The sequence below is a fragment of the Carassius auratus genome, chromosome 21 (assembly GCF_003368295.1).
Source record: "Carassius auratus strain Wakin chromosome 21, ASM336829v1, whole genome shotgun sequence".
NCBI classification, from domain to species: domain Eukaryota; kingdom Metazoa; phylum Chordata; class Actinopteri; order Cypriniformes; family Cyprinidae; genus Carassius; species Carassius auratus.
This window is the reverse complement of record NC_039263.1, coordinates 23469048-23486681: the sequence shown is the minus strand read 5'-3', so window position 1 is coordinate 23486681 and position 17634 is coordinate 23469048. Positions and strand designations below refer to the sequence as shown.

Here is a 17634-nt window from a genome sequence, read left to right as displayed (position 1 = left end):
GACATGACCAAAATAAGTGTACCACAGTTTCTTCAGTTTCTTCAGAACTCGAACAAAAAGAGCATTTAAGATAAATGTCAGATTTAAATCTCTGAATAAACTTCTTTACAGGGTAGAACCTGTGTATGAGCTTAAAATAAATTTCTTTCACTTTGTTTGTGAAAAATAATTTTTGCGGTAGAGATTTTTTTCCAATTCAAGTTACCAAACAAATTATTCCAATAGTAGGATGCAGTAGATACTGAGGAGCCATTACAGTTTTTAAAAAGCATGCATAAACCAGAAGGGATGGCTCCCAAAACTGTAGCAAATTCTTTTGGGGTTATTGGTTTTTGGAAAGAAATTCTGATTACCTGAACAAAAGACCTTTATTCAACATTTTAAGACCTTTTACAGAACATTATATTTAAGAATAAGTCTCTGTTTTACGACAGTTGGTTCAGTAATGTTTATTTTTGGCGGAGCAGCTGTTTAATGAGCAAAGTCTTTTGTATTAAAAATAAATAAATAAAAACCTTATTGGCTAATTGGCTGGAGACTCTCCTAGTCTGATGGCTTAACGAATCTTTTCAATTTAATTTATCTTTATTTGCATGGCCATAGAATACAGTGTAGTAGTATATATATATAATATATATTTATATAAATATAATAAAGAGTTTCCTTTTTCATAATTCATATTTAAAATAAATAAAAAATCCATCTCTATTAGAACAGTTTAGAAGTGTCTACACTGACTGCACCCATATGAACACATCATTGGTGTTTGGAGATGAGTCACACTGCAGACCAGTCAAGTTCTCCCACATGACTGAACCTTGTTTTTGAACCTTGCCTTATACAAAGAGGCATTGTCAAGTTACAATAGAAAAGGGTGCTGTCCAAACTATTGCAATAAAATCAGAAGCACACAGTTCCCTATATCATTATATGCTTATCAAGAAGAACTGTTGAATAATGCAAAGTTACAATGACATACTATGAAATCATCATATAAGTCATATAGCCATATAATGTATATCAACCTAAAATATATAAATAATATAATAAATAATAATATTTGAGCAGGAAAGCAGCAGAGGAAATGTTGTAGGATTATTTATTTTATTTATTAAAAAGAATCAAATATCTGCATATCAAAGTTCAAGCTAAATATTAAATGTAATAATACAAAAATATATAAAACACATGAAAACAAATTCACGATCTGCCTCTCACCATTTATTGAGAAAATATTTTTCTTATTTTTAATAATAATATTCCTTTAATATATATAGCAAAAAGTATGTATATAGCAATGTATATATATAATTTTGCTATGGAATATGGAAATGTTTACATGCATTAATACATTTAACTGCTTTTTTGTTTATCAGATTGGATTGTAAATAGATTTTAGCTTAACTTCTGATTTCAAAATAAAAAACAATGGTTTATAATTGCCATACTTGCATTTATGAATACTAAACTTTGCCAGCAAAAGTAATTAATTAATTAAATAGTATTCTTTATGGAATGACATGTCATAAGTAAAAAAAAAAAAAAAAACCTTTTCTAAACAAAGTTAAAGGCTGGGCATGATTTATTTTTCACGTCACTGGCGGATAGGCACGATGGGCGGGGCTTCTGTGCGTCTCTGTCGTCATCCTCAAGCGACGAGTGATTCTACTCGACGTCGCATATGACAAATAAGACATTTCAGCCTTAGTAGAGAGCTTGCGTGTGTTTAAACACAACAGTTATCTAGGTTACCTTTCGATAATGACTTCTCGGTTATGTTTCTTTTTATTCAGGCCTAGAATTCCCAGATCACGTGGCGCGGTTCCCAAAACATCATGTAGCACCGCTGGAGGAAAGCATGAGGAGGCACAGAAAAGAGCAACGAGCTCGTCTTTACATCTTTCTCATTCGTTACTGGAGCCTTCTGTGTCACACAGCGGAGGCAGACTGAGTTTCTGCAGGAGCTTCTCTACTTCTGTAAGAAGGACTGAAGCCATCGGACAGCTGCAGTCAACACACTATCACCTGGTTTACACCTGCAAAGTAAGATTATACTTCTGTCTGTGCTTGTTTTCTTATTTAGAGGAACTTGACTACTTGGATAATGTTCAGTGATTCATTTAATTGCATGTGTTGTCTCTAGGTGTGCTCCACTCGCTCTATGAAGAAAATATCCAAAATAGCCTATCACAAGGGTGTTGTGATTGTAACTTGTCCTGGATGTAAAAACCACCACATCATTGCTGATAATTTAAAGTGGTTTTCTGACCTGGAGGGGAAAAGGTGTGGATGTTTTAAGCCCTAAACACACGCCATGATTTTCAGCTGTCCCATAATGTTATACATTTATTTTCATTTATGAAGACCTAATTTATTCAGCGGAAAAAAAATAATAATAAATCAATGTGTGTAAAAAAAATGTTTTTCTATTTTTTACATTTTATTTCTATTTCTTATTATTTCCAATTAATTTATTATTTATCTTTTATTTATATACTTATTTTAATCCTCCTTTTGTATTTATTTCTATATTGTCTATTTTATACATTTTATTTCTTATTATTTTCAATTAATTTATTATTTTTATTTTATTTATATATTTAGTTTAATCTTCTTTTGTATTTATTTTTATATTTTTTTCTCTCTCCAGTGAACCCCAGTTTTAAAAAAAACCCCATCTAAAAATTATTAAAATAATTATTGTTTACACCTAATTATACATGTTGTAAAATAACATTTAAATAACTAATTTTGTCATTTATATTACATTGCAGTATTATTTCTGCTAACTATAGTACTGTACTGCTAGATTTATTATTTAAATCTAATTTTTATGATTTATTTGATTCCAAGTAAATCCCCTGTTCCAGAGTTGGAAAACCTAAAGCATTAAGACAAAAAATGTACGTTGACATCTGTTTGTTCTGTGTTGAATATAGAAACATAGAGGAAATATTGGCTGCTAAAGGAGAATCAGTCCAAAGAGTTCAAGGGGACGAGGCCCTGGAAATTTTTGCTGAGGAATCAATAAAGGAGGTGTCAAAAAATAATCCAGATGATCCAAAACCAACACATCTGAGCGATGGTTCAGATAAAACATGATTGACATTTGTTAACCGCATCATTGGACATTTTATAATTGTTATATTTTTAATAATGTTCTTAATAAAGCACTAAAACAACCATCTAATCACTTTGGAGAAGTTGTTTTTAAGTGTTTGGTCCCCTCTTGTGGTCACTGACACATTTTCACTTCAATGATATTTTCAAACTCATCACACTTTATCAGCAACCTTCGGGTGGTTAACATGAATACAGCTAAATCAATACTGTTTACGAGTTACATATGTATATAATAATATAGATATAGATATATTTTAAAAGTAATTTTTTTCCCCCTTTCAACTAAATATTTGTTCATTAAAAATAAATGAACTTAAAAATTACTTTAAAAAATGTTCGAGGATGGCTTGATTACAATGTTTGATTACAATTTTCCTTTCGTAGGTTTTTTTTTTTTTTTTGTAAATATAAATGAATAAAAACTGGTAGAATGGCGTCAACAGAAACATGTGTCGGACGATGGGCGGGGCTTAAAAATAATAATAAAAAAATTTATACATTTCCTGTTTCAATTCTATACAATCTATTCTCAGTTTAACATGAATTAAAGTTTTTCACTATCATTTCTCAATTGTAAATTATTGTCTAGACTGCTGAAGAAACATCGCAGAGACAGGGTCACATGACACCTGTTACTTTTCTCAGCGCTGCACTAAACGGACCAATCACAATCGTTAGCAGATAATAACATAGCCGCTTTAAAACTGCATTCTTCTAAAGCGGTTTCTACTTATATGTCAGGAATCAATCTAGGACATTTGTAGATTTAAAAGATGATACCTTCTAATCAACAAATTACAAAAAAAATTCATGAACACACTTCATGATATTTGAATGATCCTCAGTGGAGACTCGCCCTTCTGAGTCACATAGCGCCTCCCGGAGACACTTGCAGAAATGTCCCTTCCTTAAACATTTTCTAACTAGTACGGTAACATTGGAGTACTTATCGTTCGTGGATGATAGTGACAGCCTCCAACCGATGATCAATCATCTAAAGAACGCGTTGATGCATTCACCTGGACTCCATACTTGAAGAAAACCTTGTTTTTGTTACTGTACCAGCATGAATTCAGCCGGACTGCTGTGTGAAACCGAGCGGCTTCGGCACCGTCCTTTCCTGATCGGGGTGAGCGGAGGAACGGCCAGCGGAAAGGTACGAAACACTGCATGCATGATGGAAACAGATGCATATTGCAGTTATAATCGTTTTAATGCATGCAAACCAACTGTTTCCTTTAAGCCAAGTCAAAGTCAATGTGTATCTCTTTTGTGCGTTAAATATAGTGCATGATTGCATTTAAGTGAAATGCATTCAAGAACAGCATGCAGAATTTAATTACAGACAGGAATATTTAGTAATTTACACAGATAACCTACAGCAATAGCAACAGGCCCTTGAATTATCATCTAGTGTCAACTTGTAACAGCATCTGTAATGATATTCAGGCTGATCCAATTGCAAATAGACTACTAGATTGTCAGTTGAAGCCAGTTACTTCTGTTTTTCTCCTGTCAGTCCACAGTGTGTGCAAAACTCATGGAGCTTTTGGGACAGAATAAGGTGGATCATCACCAGAGGAAGGTCACTATCGTCAGCCAGGACAGTTTCTACCAGGTTCTCACTCCAGAACAGAAGGCCAAAGCTTTGAAAGGCCAGTACAACTTTGACCATCCAGGTAAAAAAAAAAATAGTGAATTATTCAACTGTGTGTAAAAATACTCATTTGATCTTTATGTTTTCAAAACCATTGCAAGAAAAGTTATGGAATGACATGAGGGTCATTAAATTACACTTTTAATGCACAATTATGTTTTCTCTCTCTCAAATGCGTTTGAAACAGAGTTAATGTGTCAGACGCTGAAGGACATCGTAGAAGGAAAGGTGGTGGAGGTTCCCACGTATGATTTCGTCACCCATTCCAGGCAATAAGACACGCTTTTCCCTCATAATGTTACGTCGAGCACTGACACACTTTCTCTCTATGTGTACATTGATGATGTGGAGAAATGTAGCATTGCATCACTTTTTTTTTTTTTTAGCAATGGATGCTCTGCAGTGAATGGGTGCCGTCAGATTGAGAGTCCAAACAGCTGATAAAAACATCACAATAATCCAGTCTCACTCCAGTCAGTCAATAAACATCTCGTGAAGTGAAAAGTTGTGTGTTTGTAAGATAAAAATCTATCATAAAGATGTTTTATGGGTCTTCTATCCATAATATTGTTTCCTCCTTGGAAAAAGTCATCTCATCTGAATCAGGAGAGAAATATGCACTGATCAAGCACGGTTTACAAATGAAAACAGTCCAGAACAGTTCTAAACCATCTAAAGTGATGGTTTGAAGTTAAAAACATCTTAGTGATGGATTTGTTTCTTACAAACGCGCAACTTTTCACTTCACAAGATGTTCACTGATGGGCTGGAGTGGTGTGGATTACTTGTGGATTATTGTGATGTTTTTATCAGCTGTTTGGACTCTCATTCTGACGGCACCCATTCACTGCAGAGCATCCATTGCTGAGCAAGTGACGGAATGCTACATTTCTCCAAATCTGATGAAAACACAAACTCATCTACATCTTGGATGACCTGAGGGTGAGCACATTCTCAGCCAATTTACATTTTGGAGGAACTACTCCTTTAAGAATGCCTTAATCTGAGTCACCTGACCCTCAGCGTGAACTTTAACCTGTAGTCACATCTTTCTCAAAGAGGAACAGTTCTGTATATATAAAACATTGTATGTCACAGTTCACATGCTAATCACATTAATCTCTACTCGTATGATATTTATAACAATTTTTAACAGGTTAAACTCAATGTTCATCAGGCCAGTCTGTTTTTCATTGCCAGATCCGTTTCAATATAAAAGTCCACTTGTTTTGTTACTTTTATCAAGTATAATGACTTTTTAATACTTGAAATAAAGTTTCAGGGCTTCGTAAGGGTGAAACTCCTGTTTGGTCAGGATAAGACATGAAATGAAGTAAAATACTTCTAGTGAAATACAGTGATAGTTTAATCAGTTGTAATCAGTTGTAATCAGATTTATCATTTTTTCTTGTACAAACCTTTTTTTAAACATTAAAGAGAACATGCTTATGTGAATAAATATTTTTATTTTGTACATTTTACATCGTGTTTGATTTAAGAAATAGTGTCAGATTCATTTAATTTATGTGAACACAGTTTTCATAGTACTATGAAAAGCACTATAAAAATGAAGGTTATGTACCATAGTAATACCTGAAAATACCAGGGTACTTAAATGACTATTTACACCTAAATACAGACTATACACCATTGTGTATGTCTGAGAAACATTTTATTGGTTACTAGGTATGTGATCGTATTGTACCATAATAATTATTCTGAATTTACAAAAATAATATCCTCAGAAAATCATGGTATTACTATAACGTGAGAGTAGCATTATAGTAACTTGATACAGATTGATTACTTTATTCAGTGATCGTGATATTTATATAATACTCCAATATACACAAATTATTTGAATAGTTTTAGGTCGGATAGATTTTTCAGTGTTTTAGAAAAAATGTTTTAGTCTCTCCTGTTCAACCAAGGCTGCATTTATTTGACCCAAAAATACAGTAAAAAGTTTACTTAAAAAGTTACTTAAAAACCATTGTTGACAAGTACGGAGGTTTTCTTTACTTTAACACTGTTGCTGCGAGTTGTTATTCATGTCTACGGGTAGAAACAACCCCAATAATGTGCAGTTCACACCCTGGAAAGCAATTTTTAGTGGAAACTTATCTATTTTCTGATTAATAGAAAGTTCAAAATAATTAATTTGAAATGAAACTCTTTTGTAACTGTATAAGTGCCTTTACTGTCATCTTTGATCAATTTAGTGCAATGCTAAATAAAACTGATCTATACATTTTTGGGCAGTGGTACTATATATGGCACTTTTTGTAGGTGTAAACGTGTTAAGTGCAGTTTTGGAAAAATACACATAAAATACAAAGAGCAGTTTTATTATTGGTTGAATATACAGGATTTCATAGCTATAACAGGAAAAAATTCCCAGAAGTAGGTAAACATCACAGACGCCACACACACACACACACACACACACACACACACACACACTGAAGAAAGTGGCTTCAGCTTCCCTTCTCCCATATGTGAATAATGACGTTCTGTAGAAAAAACATATTCTCTCTCTCTCTCTCTCTCTCTCACACACACACACTCTCTCTCTCTCTCTCTCTCTCTCTCTGATGCTCAGAGATCACAGCATATTCAGTCCTCATGTTTTTAGTTTTTTTTTTTTGCCTCATAATGTTATTTTAGTGCATGACTCGTTTGGTTTGAAAATATATGTCCTCTGCTCTTTCTACATGATGGGAGATTATACATCACACCTGTACATGTACATTTATACAGAACATATCATACACATCCCAAAAAAAACAAAAAAACATCCACCAGCACGCTGTCAAACTGAGCCCCGCCCCTCTCTGTGACATCACAGTCTGCTTCGGTAAATGGTAAGGTCATTTTTTGCAATAAACAAAAGATCTTAAAAATATATAAATTAGATTTGGATGAAGAAAAAAGCCATTACGATTATTTTTTATTTCATTTTTTGCATTATGACACTATTCATGACAATTAAGCTTGAGATTATATACAAGATATTATGATGTCCGCATCAAAAGAAATAAACAAAAGTGATTTAATATCCATAGAAAGCACATTAAATATAAGTTAAGTGTCTACTTTTAAGATTTCAAATAAGTTTACAGAATAAAGGGTCAAAATTTGGTTGAAAATTGTATATATAGTCATTCAGCATAACAACATTTCTGTAAAAAAAAAATAAAAAATGCTTATTCTGACTGGTAAAAGATAAAAAAAATAATAAGGGAGCATATTAAATTTGATTGTTTTAAATGTTTTAAATATGCCTTTGTTACACAGAATGACATTTTAGTGGGTGTCTTCTGTAAATTAGGGAAAATGTTTGATATTTATATTTTCCTCTGAAAAACAAAAACAAAGCTGCAATTAAATTCAACAGAAAACTTTAGGGAAAAAATTTAGGAAAAATAACAACTATTCAAAGCAGTATTACACTTATTGTTTTTCTGCTTAAACCCTTTTTTCATCTTTGATCTATATATAGCTCCAATCTTATTTATAAAGCATGAACACTTTTCTTTGTGATTTGAAAATCTTTTTTATGCATTGAATAATTTAATGATTTTCTGTTTGAATCTTAAAAATATTTTCATGTTAAACTTGTGAAAAAAATTGCATAAATGCTATATGGACAATTAAAATTTATTTTTAATTTATGTTTTTGTTTCATGAATGTGAACCATTTTCCCCCTTTAAATTAGGATTAATTTAATTCACAGTACAACAAATACTACAATTATGTTTGTGCCTTACAAATGCACATTACTTTTTACTGATTTTACTAATTAAATTGAGTTAAAATTAACATTAATATTTTTATATTCATGCATTTTTGAATTTCTTTATGCAATCATTTATTTATTTGCATTTTGCAAGCTACTGATAATTGGGAAGTAAATGTGCATGAAAAGAAATAGTCATGAAAATAATGTCACAATGTAAATTTTTTTTTTTTTTTAAGGTAAAAAAAGCACGTTCTTGACGATTTTTTGGAATTCGAGGACCATGTGACAGCGTAAACAGTTATAATGAGGGATGCACATGATCACACACAAAACAATATAGCAAGACGATGTGAAAAATGAGTCCAAACGTCCAGTTCGTTCTTTAATTTTCTAATAATATAGTCCATTACTCAACACGTCTGTCAAAACATATTCATTTCAACAGACCAGTGACTATTCCTTATAAAACGCTTATAAGATTGCACACATGTCTGCCTGTTTCCCAAGTGGCCCATTTCCAAACGGGCGAATCGTAGGTTGAATCAATAGACCTTTGGGAGGTCAAAACGGTACGTCTGAGCGGGACAAACAAACACAAACTCACTACATCAGGCACAGTGTATTATTATCAAATCAACCAAGCCCTCTTAGAGTGTGTCTTTCTGTACAGCCACACATCAGTACACGCAAACATAGAAAGTTGTGAGGATTTAGCTTTATATCACAGCGTTGGGGTCCTCTGTGCGCGCGCGATTGCATATATGAATATCTATACTGAATCAGGATTCCCCTCCTGAGGTTTTAAAGTCAACAGTCAGGGAAAAATACTGCCCATGTCTCAATGTATTGGTGCAAATAGGAGCCTGCGTGTGTCGGTTCAGCCCATATCAGCTCCAGAACCGGATTACGAACTCTAGTGTGGGTTCCCAAGGTTCTGCAGGAGGTTCAGGTCTCACCGTAAACTGTCTCTGAGGTTCTAGATTTTAGGTTCTAGGTCTTCTCCTCGCGCTCTGTCCTGCGCCGCGAGATGTTTCGTGGTTTGATCTTGAGCGAGAGCTCCCATAATGCCTCCTCTGCCAGGTGATCGCTAAAGTCGTTGAAGAACGAGACGATGTCTTCGTTCCGTTTCAGTTCGTAGTGTCTACAGAGACGATTAAAGATACAAATTAATAATGGAACCAATTTTTTTAAATCAGTTACTAGTGAAATCTGAATATAATACATTTTATAATAAACTAATTCATATTAATGTGCATACATTTTTTTAAAATAAACGTATAGTTCCAGATCAATAAAATATATGGATTGAAAAATAATGTTTTGGTAAAATATCCTATTTCTACTTTTTATATCATATAGATATTTTTTTTGGCCATAATCGTTCCTAATTCTGATTCTTTTTTTTTGTAGTGACTCAACATCTCAATTATTAATTTCTCTGTCATAATTATGGCTTCTAATGTCAATTTCGACTTGGTCAAAAATTACTAACTTGGTTTTTTGTCAATTTCATCATCTCAATTTTGATATATGTCAATTATTTTTAATCATAATTTTGAGGTTCCATGTAAAAATGGTGTCTTTAATGTCATGATTTTAACTTTGTCATAATTGTTTTTGTCATAATTTCTTTTTATCTCTTCACTCTTGTATCTCATCACTTTGACTTCTTATTTTCTTGTCAATTATTACTTATTGTCATAATCATGGCTGTCATAATCAATTGTGCCATAATAAATATGACTGCCATTATTGTTTGTCATAATTTTGACTTCTCTCATCTAATTATGACTCAGTATCTCATAATTGACTTATAACTGTTTTTTTATTTTTGTAACTTTTTATGTGACAATAGTGTATTTTCTATCATAATTATGACTTATCATAATTTCTTTTGCCATCAATTTAACTTTTAACGTCATGTTAATTATTTTTGGGTTCAGTATCCCAAAATTATGAGATTTTTATGCAATAATTACGATTAACTAATTAAATAAATGATTTTTGATTTGACCACAGTTCTTCATGCTTCATTCTACAAGTCTGGAAGAGCAAAGTCTACGCAGAGTTTTGGACTGCATCTTGAATTGCATCTAATCTAATCTCATGCTCGTCTAGCGCTGTTTCAGGCCGATCAGCAGATTACTCACACTTGCTGGAAGCGTCTCATGCTGTCCAGAATGTTGAACTGCTGCCAGCGCTTGGAGAAATTCACTTTACCATCAATAAAATCCGGGTTTCCGAGGTGAACGAATGTCAAGTCCTGTAGGATCAAACCCCTGTCAGGAACACAAAACAAAAAAACTTTACATGTATATATAATATACACCAGATTAATGCATATTTTTATTGACACATTCTATTTAGCTTTATTTAATCATTTTTGTTGTTGTAGAAATTCCATAGATCTGTAGAAATCACCAGATGTGCATGTCAGTGCATTGCTAACAAAAACTTTTAAAATAATTTTCGGTAAATAAAATTTAAAAATGTAAAAAAACTTAAATGAAAATGAGAAATATTGCCTTGGCAACTTACCTGTTTGTTGAAGAAATAAAGATATTTTTTTTTTTAAGGAATAGCAACAAAAGCACAAAATTAATAAAATTGTAAAATTTAATTAAAAATAAAACTCAAAGTAATAAAATTAAAACGTAATTTAAAATATGAATAAATACATAATACTAAAACAACAATGGGGCTTAAAACAGTTTGTTGAAGAAATAAAATTACTGAAGTGCATTAAATAAAAATAAAGCGAAACAAAAACCTAAAAAAAAAGACAAAAGCACGAAACAATTACAGAAACGTAAAACTAAAATTAAAATATACAAATTAAAAAAGTCATTTAAAATAATAATACATTCTATAATAATACACATAAATAATACTCAAATAAATATTTTTATGCAGGTCAGACTTCAGTGGCATGAATTTTGTGCTTCTCTGACTCTCAAAAGTGGAGTTTGAGCAGTCTGAGACTGAAAGAGCCTTCTTTATTGAGAACTTCAGTTCTGTTTTTAATTTGAGTACAGTTTAGTTTAGTTTTACACAAACTCACAGGTATGGTATGCATGGAGGCTCCACGTCTGCTAGCGCCGCTCTATACGCTCTGAAGGACGACGAGCTGTCAATCAAGGTGCAGTACTCCTCCAAACCCTGGAAACAACAGAGACAGATGTTAACAATTGGGTGGTTTTCTTCCGTTGTGTTAGCTTTGGCAGTGAGAAGGAAGTCAGACTGGTGTGACTGACCTCAGACGTCTGTTTCTGCCATTCCAGTCGCCTGATTGGTGCAGAGTCCAGCGCCGAGAGAATCGCCAAATAAGAGTTGAAGTTATTCAGTTTCCTCAAGTGCTATGAGCGAGACAAAACCATTCAATCACTCAGACAACACAGAGATTGTCTGGTCTGGTAATGTTCACATGTGTTACCTTCATGATTTTGATGAATTTGAGCAGCAGTTTCTCTCTGTCCTGAGCTTTCTCCTGCTGGATGATGATAGAGCGCACCCTAGTGGACAGGAGGAATCACATTTCACTACATATGTAGAAGGGCATGAGGGTGAAATATAGTTACAGTTTGATAAAAACTATTTTCATATCATATACAAACAGAAACTATGATTCCTGATCGCAGCCTGTCAAATTAAAAGTTAAGTTTAACTTGAAAAAATTGTGACAAATATTGCTATTGTACAGTAGATCATACTTTTCATGGTAAATAATATTTACATTTTTTTGCGAAATATTGAAATATTGTCTTTCATGTTTTAATTTGAACAACAAACCTTTGTTTTGCATCACTTCTCTGTTAAAAATAAAAGTAATTGTTACATTTTAATTTGATTACATTAAAAAAATATTGATTTTATTTAATGTTTGAAGCATTAATTTGAACACCATAATTTTGATCATAAATTTTCATTAAATTTAAAATAAAGAAACATTACAACAGCCAACACAGAATTTCTGGCGGAAAAAATAATAACAATAAAAAATAAAACTTCAAAGGGCCATATTAAATTTTTTCCTTTTTTTTCTTTCTTTTTTTCTTTATATATATATATATATATATATATATATATATATATATATATATATAACATATATATAACACAATATTTATATAAATTATTAAATTGTTTTATGAATTAAATTGATTAGACATGTTTTTTTTTGTTTTTTTATTAACATATAATTAAACCCTTAACCCATTAAAAATGTACCTTAAAATTTATTTTTGAAATTTAGAAATTTTGAAAAAAAGATTTTTATAGGGCTCAAAAAATAAATTTTTGTTAAACCTTTAATAAACTGCTTTTAAATTGTACCAGTTTAATGATTTCAATTAATTAAAAATGCTTTTTGATTAATAATATTTATAGTTTAAAATGGATTTCAGTAAATTATTTTCCCGAATTTTGAAAAAGAAAAATTGCTATAAAATGGATTTCTTAAGGCCCTACACGTCTATATTATGTTTTAGAGAAACTGCAACTAAAATTGTAACTTCAAAATTAATTTACACAATTCCAGACCCCTCTGAAGTAGTCCTTGTATCAGCCAGGGTACTTGAACAACTTTGTCTGCTGGAAAACTGAGCGTAAATCCAGCCAATCACACACAAGCATGCTGTTTTAAGATATTTTTGTGTGCAATATGCATATATAGAGAACATGCATCATTTTGAAGGCATAGCAGGTTATCAGTAAATATGTACCAGTAGCTCATGTTGTTAAAGTGCTCTGTAAACTGGGTCAGATTTGGACTTTTCTCTTCATTCTGTTCCTTCGCCCAAAGCAGCACCTCAGGAATCTGAAGACAGAGATGACGGTGAGAACAACAGGTGTTACTTTTTATACTCACAGATCTCACAAATCTATATCAGGTAAAACAGTGTCTGTGTGTGTGTGGGCGTGTGTTACCTCAATCTTGTAAAACAGTTCTGCGTCCAGCAACGTCAGCTGATCGGCGACCTCATGACTGCGGAAATCATGCAGCGTGCCGGGCCTGTGGAGAAAGAGACGATTAAACACACCGATGAGAGCCGTCCCGATGACCCCTGAACTTTGACCTTTACCTGGCAGAGACGCCCCGCGCGGCGAGAGGTTTGAGCATGTGCATGTGTCGCAGGAGCCTCTTCTGTTCCACTTTATCGAGGATGTTCTTTCGCAGGACCCTCGCCAGACTCAGCTCTCCGTTACAGACCAGCCGGAAGACCAGATCCATCAACTGCCTCAGGATGTCCTCGGTCAGCTCCACCAGACTGACACACACACCACACAGAGAGGGCGATCAATCTCACACACACACTGCTGCTCAAAAGATTGGGGTTAGTAACATTTTTATTCAGACTAATTCATTTATTTGATCAAAAGTGGGAGTAAAGAGATTTGAAATGTTGCAAAAGATTTCTACTTCTTTTGAACTTTTTTATTCAATATTTCACAGCACAACTGTTTCAACATTGATAATGATGACAAATGTTTGTTGAGCAGCAAATCCAGTATATTAGAATGATTTCTGAAGATCATGTGACACTGAAGACTGGAGAAATTATGCTGAAAATACAGCGGTGCATCACAGAAATAAATTACATTTTACAATATATTCACAAAGAAAACAGTTATTTTAAATTGTATAAATTTTTCACAGTGTTACAGTTTTTACTGTATTTTTTGATCAAATAAATGCAGCCTAAGTGAGCAGAAGAGACTTCTTTCAAAAACATTAAACAAATTGTTAAATGCTACATAAAATACAGCAATTCAAATGGAAATATACACACACACACACACACACACATATAACAGACAAAACAAATAGGAACATTATTTAAATTGATCAATTAATAACTTAATCCAATCTTTTTGGATCTATATTTTCTGAATGAACTGATTAGTTGGAAGAAACATTTCTTATTATTATTAGCCAATTTTGATCAATTTAATGTGATCTTTCTGAATATATTTGTTAAATTATTATGCATGAATAATAATTTATTCATAATAATAAAAAAATATATATTCAGACAGATCACATTAAATTGATCAAAATTTACTAATGATAATAAGAAATGTTTAAACAATTAAACAAATCACCATGAAATTGTTTAAGACGTTGATATTCGTGATTAAGTCTCTAATTGTGTTTCTGGCAGATCAAATATTGCATTTACTGCAAAAATAAACTGAAAACTATTTTTTTCTTTAACTTGTTATCCGGCCTTTTGTTAGTAGTATCTACGTAAACAGAAACCACATGCATTGACTCACCAGAGTTCATCCACGACTCTCACCAGCACAAAGAAGGTGTTTTTACTGACACGCTTCCTAAAGGTGTCCGGACTGTGACAGAAGCGAGTATATGTGCCGCGGAGTTAAGAAAACACACACCATGCAAACTGACTGCTACAAACCGACACAGATCAACGCCCCAGCAGAAAGGATATCTGTAGTGTAGTTTTTTAATCAGGTCTTCGGGCGATATGAAGGTTCTGTAGGTGGTGAGAAAAGCCTCGCAGTAAAGCACCAAATCTACAACAGACAGATGTGATTACTATGCACTCAAGATACACACATCACACAAACACTGCAGGAATCAACCAGCCTACAGACACTCTAAAGGCTGATTAAAACAGAAAGCATGTGAATTACCTTTGCGGTCTGTTTCTGTAGCGTGAACTAATAGTATATCACCAGAGCCGGCTCTCACATCAGGACCATCATCATTCTATCAGAGAGAGAGAAATATTACTGCAGGCAACTGAAGTCCGGCTGCCCATCGCAGCACTGCACCAGCTGACGTCTCTGTGTGTGTGTGTGTGTTTTAGATTTGCATCAACCACTACAGAATTACTCTCTAAACACTGGAGGAAACAGGCAAAAGCTCTGACCTCGTCAAAAAACACAAAACATCAAATACACACATGCAACAGATTTCCAACATAACTCTGTTAGCTTAATTCCTATGTGATTCCAATAACAGAGCATATTTTTAACTCAAATGTAATATTTTTTGTCAAGCTTTTGATTTATATTGATAAGCCATTTAATAAGCAGAAAAATGAACATGGCATGCGGAATTAATCCTAAAGTGATTTTATTTTGCAGTTATGATTGGCTGATTGTACATCACATACATAATTATGCTAATCTGATTGTCAATTTACATACTATCTGTGCCTCTCTACAGTTTTGTCATCTGTAAAGTAAGCACTAATTCAGTTCTAAACAATTTTTGTTTAACCAATGAATCTCCATGAACTGTTGCCCTCGCATAAGAATAATTTCTTTATGATGAAATAGTTTATATCTTTGCATACATTTTTTTTTTTTTATTATAACATTTCTATGACTTAAGATTTTAAGAATTTTCAAACTTTTCTCAAAGTGGAAATTTTAAAATATGAACGAAATACATGCACAGTGTAACATTTAAAAATAGCCATATTTAAATGATGCATAAATTGATAAATAAATAAATGCATAAAACTAAAAAATGCATGATAAAATCCATGCATAAATACACAAATAAATCCATGCATAAATGGATAAATAAATGCTTAAACTACATAAATGCATTCAGAAATGGATAAAATAAAACCATGCACCAATGCATAAATAAATAAATGCATAAATCCAGGCAAGAGTGGACAAATAAATTCATGCATAAATACATAAACAAAAGCATGGAAAAATAAATACAAATAACCAATCAAATCAATGCTAATATTCCCAGGTTTATCATGATGGTGTTCATCCTGGCTTTTGGTTTGAGCGGTTTAAACAGTATTATTACCTCTGCTTTGAGTGCGATACGGTTCATAATCTCATTATGATCAATGAGGGACAGTTCATCAACATCATTGATCTGACCATGACTGGGTTCCTTCGGCCTGTGAGCGAGAGAAAACAATATTTACATATCTCAGACCTGTCCATTTGAGAGCAAACACACACGTACAAAGACTGGAACTCAAACCTGTCCTTAGACAAGGCTTCTTTGCTGTTGGAGGTGGGTATGTGAGGGGTGTGGTCCTGAAGCTCATCTTCACATGATGAGGGGTCCTGAAGAATTCAGACAAATGTATAATTGCACTCCAAACACATGCACACACAGCTTAACACCATGACGCGCATACTTACAGCGCGGTGTGTGTTTTCTCCATTAGCCTGTGTGGAGGAGTACAGGTTCACATACTCTCCCTCACCGCCTTCATCAACACTTTCACTCTAGAGCAAAAACAACAGAGACAACCGCCACAGATCGGTCAGACAGCCAGCAAATACTCACCATGGGAAAGTTACTCATGACATACACTAAGAATGGGAATTCTGTGCTAAATACCATTCGAATTACCATCAAATTACAGATGTCTCTTTTATTCACTCTGAAAACAAATGATATGACGCAGTGTCTATTGAGCACTAGATGGCGCTCGTGTACATTAATGTAAATTCACATTCACAGAGACCTTCACTTAATCTGAAGGTCCACATTGTATTTTCAGGAAAATTAGAGATAAAGTTAAAGGTGATTATGCATGCGTGTGTTTTTCACTCCTTTTGAAAATATCTTTCGTGGGGGAAAAGTCATTCATGCTTTATCTTTAGTTCTAGAAATGCAATACATAAAGTTAGGTGGTGATTATGATTTGATTAATTCATAAGTCCATAACATGTGTGTGAGTTTTTGAGGGTGTGTTTACCGCAGAGGTAAGAAGTGAATCAGAAAGAGAAGATTCAGACGGAGGACAGACGGCCAGAGAGACCGGAGAGCTGGTCAAGGACCCGTTAGAGACACCCCCACCGTCTAGAGCTCTGCCGGCACTGGTCAAACCAACCACGTCAGAACTCTGCGATCGGTCGAGACAGAAGAAAAAGAGAAGAAATGGGAGAGGAAAGATGGAATCAGAGGAAGTATATGGAAAATATCTGAAAGGGAAGAAAAAGATTGGAGAACGGAGAGGGAAATATGCTGATTTTGTGTAAAATACTAGAACACAGAGTTATAAGTAAAAAAAGAAAAAAACCTCCATCACACAACACAACACAACACTGGACAAGTCAAATCCTGGCTGAACTTCCGGATGTTGCTCAGAGGGATTA

General features: G+C 33.4%; 2 protein-coding genes across 11 annotated transcripts in view; one reads left to right on the top strand and one right to left on the bottom strand.

Annotated features, from left to right (window-relative positions):
- Positions 1–1622: 1622 nt before the first annotated feature.
- LOC113039016 (uridine-cytidine kinase 1-like) lies at positions 1623–5556 on the top strand. Of its 3 annotated transcripts, none has more exons than XM_026196882.1 (4): positions 1904–2043; positions 2940–4279; positions 4643–4802; positions 4968–5556. In XM_026196882.1, the coding sequence occupies exons 2-4, from the start codon at positions 4190–4192 to the stop codon at positions 5054–5056; spliced, it is 339 nt and encodes a 112-aa protein (XP_026052667.1). In that variant the 5' UTR covers positions 1904–2043; positions 2940–4189; the 3' UTR covers positions 5057–5556. The 3 variants fall into 3 exon arrangements, with proteins under 3 accessions (XP_026052665.1, XP_026052667.1, XP_026052666.1); XM_026196881.1 differs by having other exon boundaries at positions 4953–5556; XM_026196880.1 differs by lacking the exons at positions 4643–4802; positions 4968–5556 and adding an exon at positions 2144–2283 and having other exon boundaries at positions 1623–2043; positions 2940–3190.
- Positions 5557–7111: 1555 nt separating this feature from the next.
- The window catches only part of LOC113039015 (rap guanine nucleotide exchange factor 1-like), a 35809-nt gene continuing 25286 nt past the window's right edge, over positions 7112–17634 (bottom strand). For 5 of the 8 annotated variants that reach the window (XM_026196871.1, XM_026196872.1, XM_026196873.1 and 2 more), the window contains 15 exons: positions 17235–17381; positions 16672–16758; positions 16508–16593; positions 16325–16421; positions 15181–15256; positions 14976–15060; positions 14800–14892; positions 13605–13790; positions 13450–13534; positions 13245–13339; positions 11957–12035; positions 11778–11879; positions 11585–11682; positions 10674–10802; positions 7112–9664 (listed from right to left, as the gene is read on the bottom strand). In XM_026196871.1, the coding sequence (XP_026052656.1) occupies positions 9514–9664; positions 10674–10802; positions 11585–11682; positions 11778–11879; positions 11957–12035; positions 13245–13339; positions 13450–13534; positions 13605–13790; positions 14800–14892; positions 14976–15060; positions 15181–15256; positions 16325–16421; positions 16508–16593; positions 16672–16758; positions 17235–17381 (1596 nt within the window). In that variant the 3' untranslated portion in view covers positions 7112–9513. The remainder of the gene's footprint in view (positions 9665–10673; positions 10803–11584; positions 11683–11777; positions 11880–11956; positions 12036–13244; positions 13340–13449; positions 13535–13604; positions 13791–14799; positions 14893–14975; positions 15061–15180; positions 15257–16324; positions 16422–16507; positions 16594–16671; positions 16759–17234; positions 17382–17634) is intronic. The other 3 variants (XM_026196876.1, XM_026196877.1, XM_026196878.1) reach the window with 1 other exon arrangement.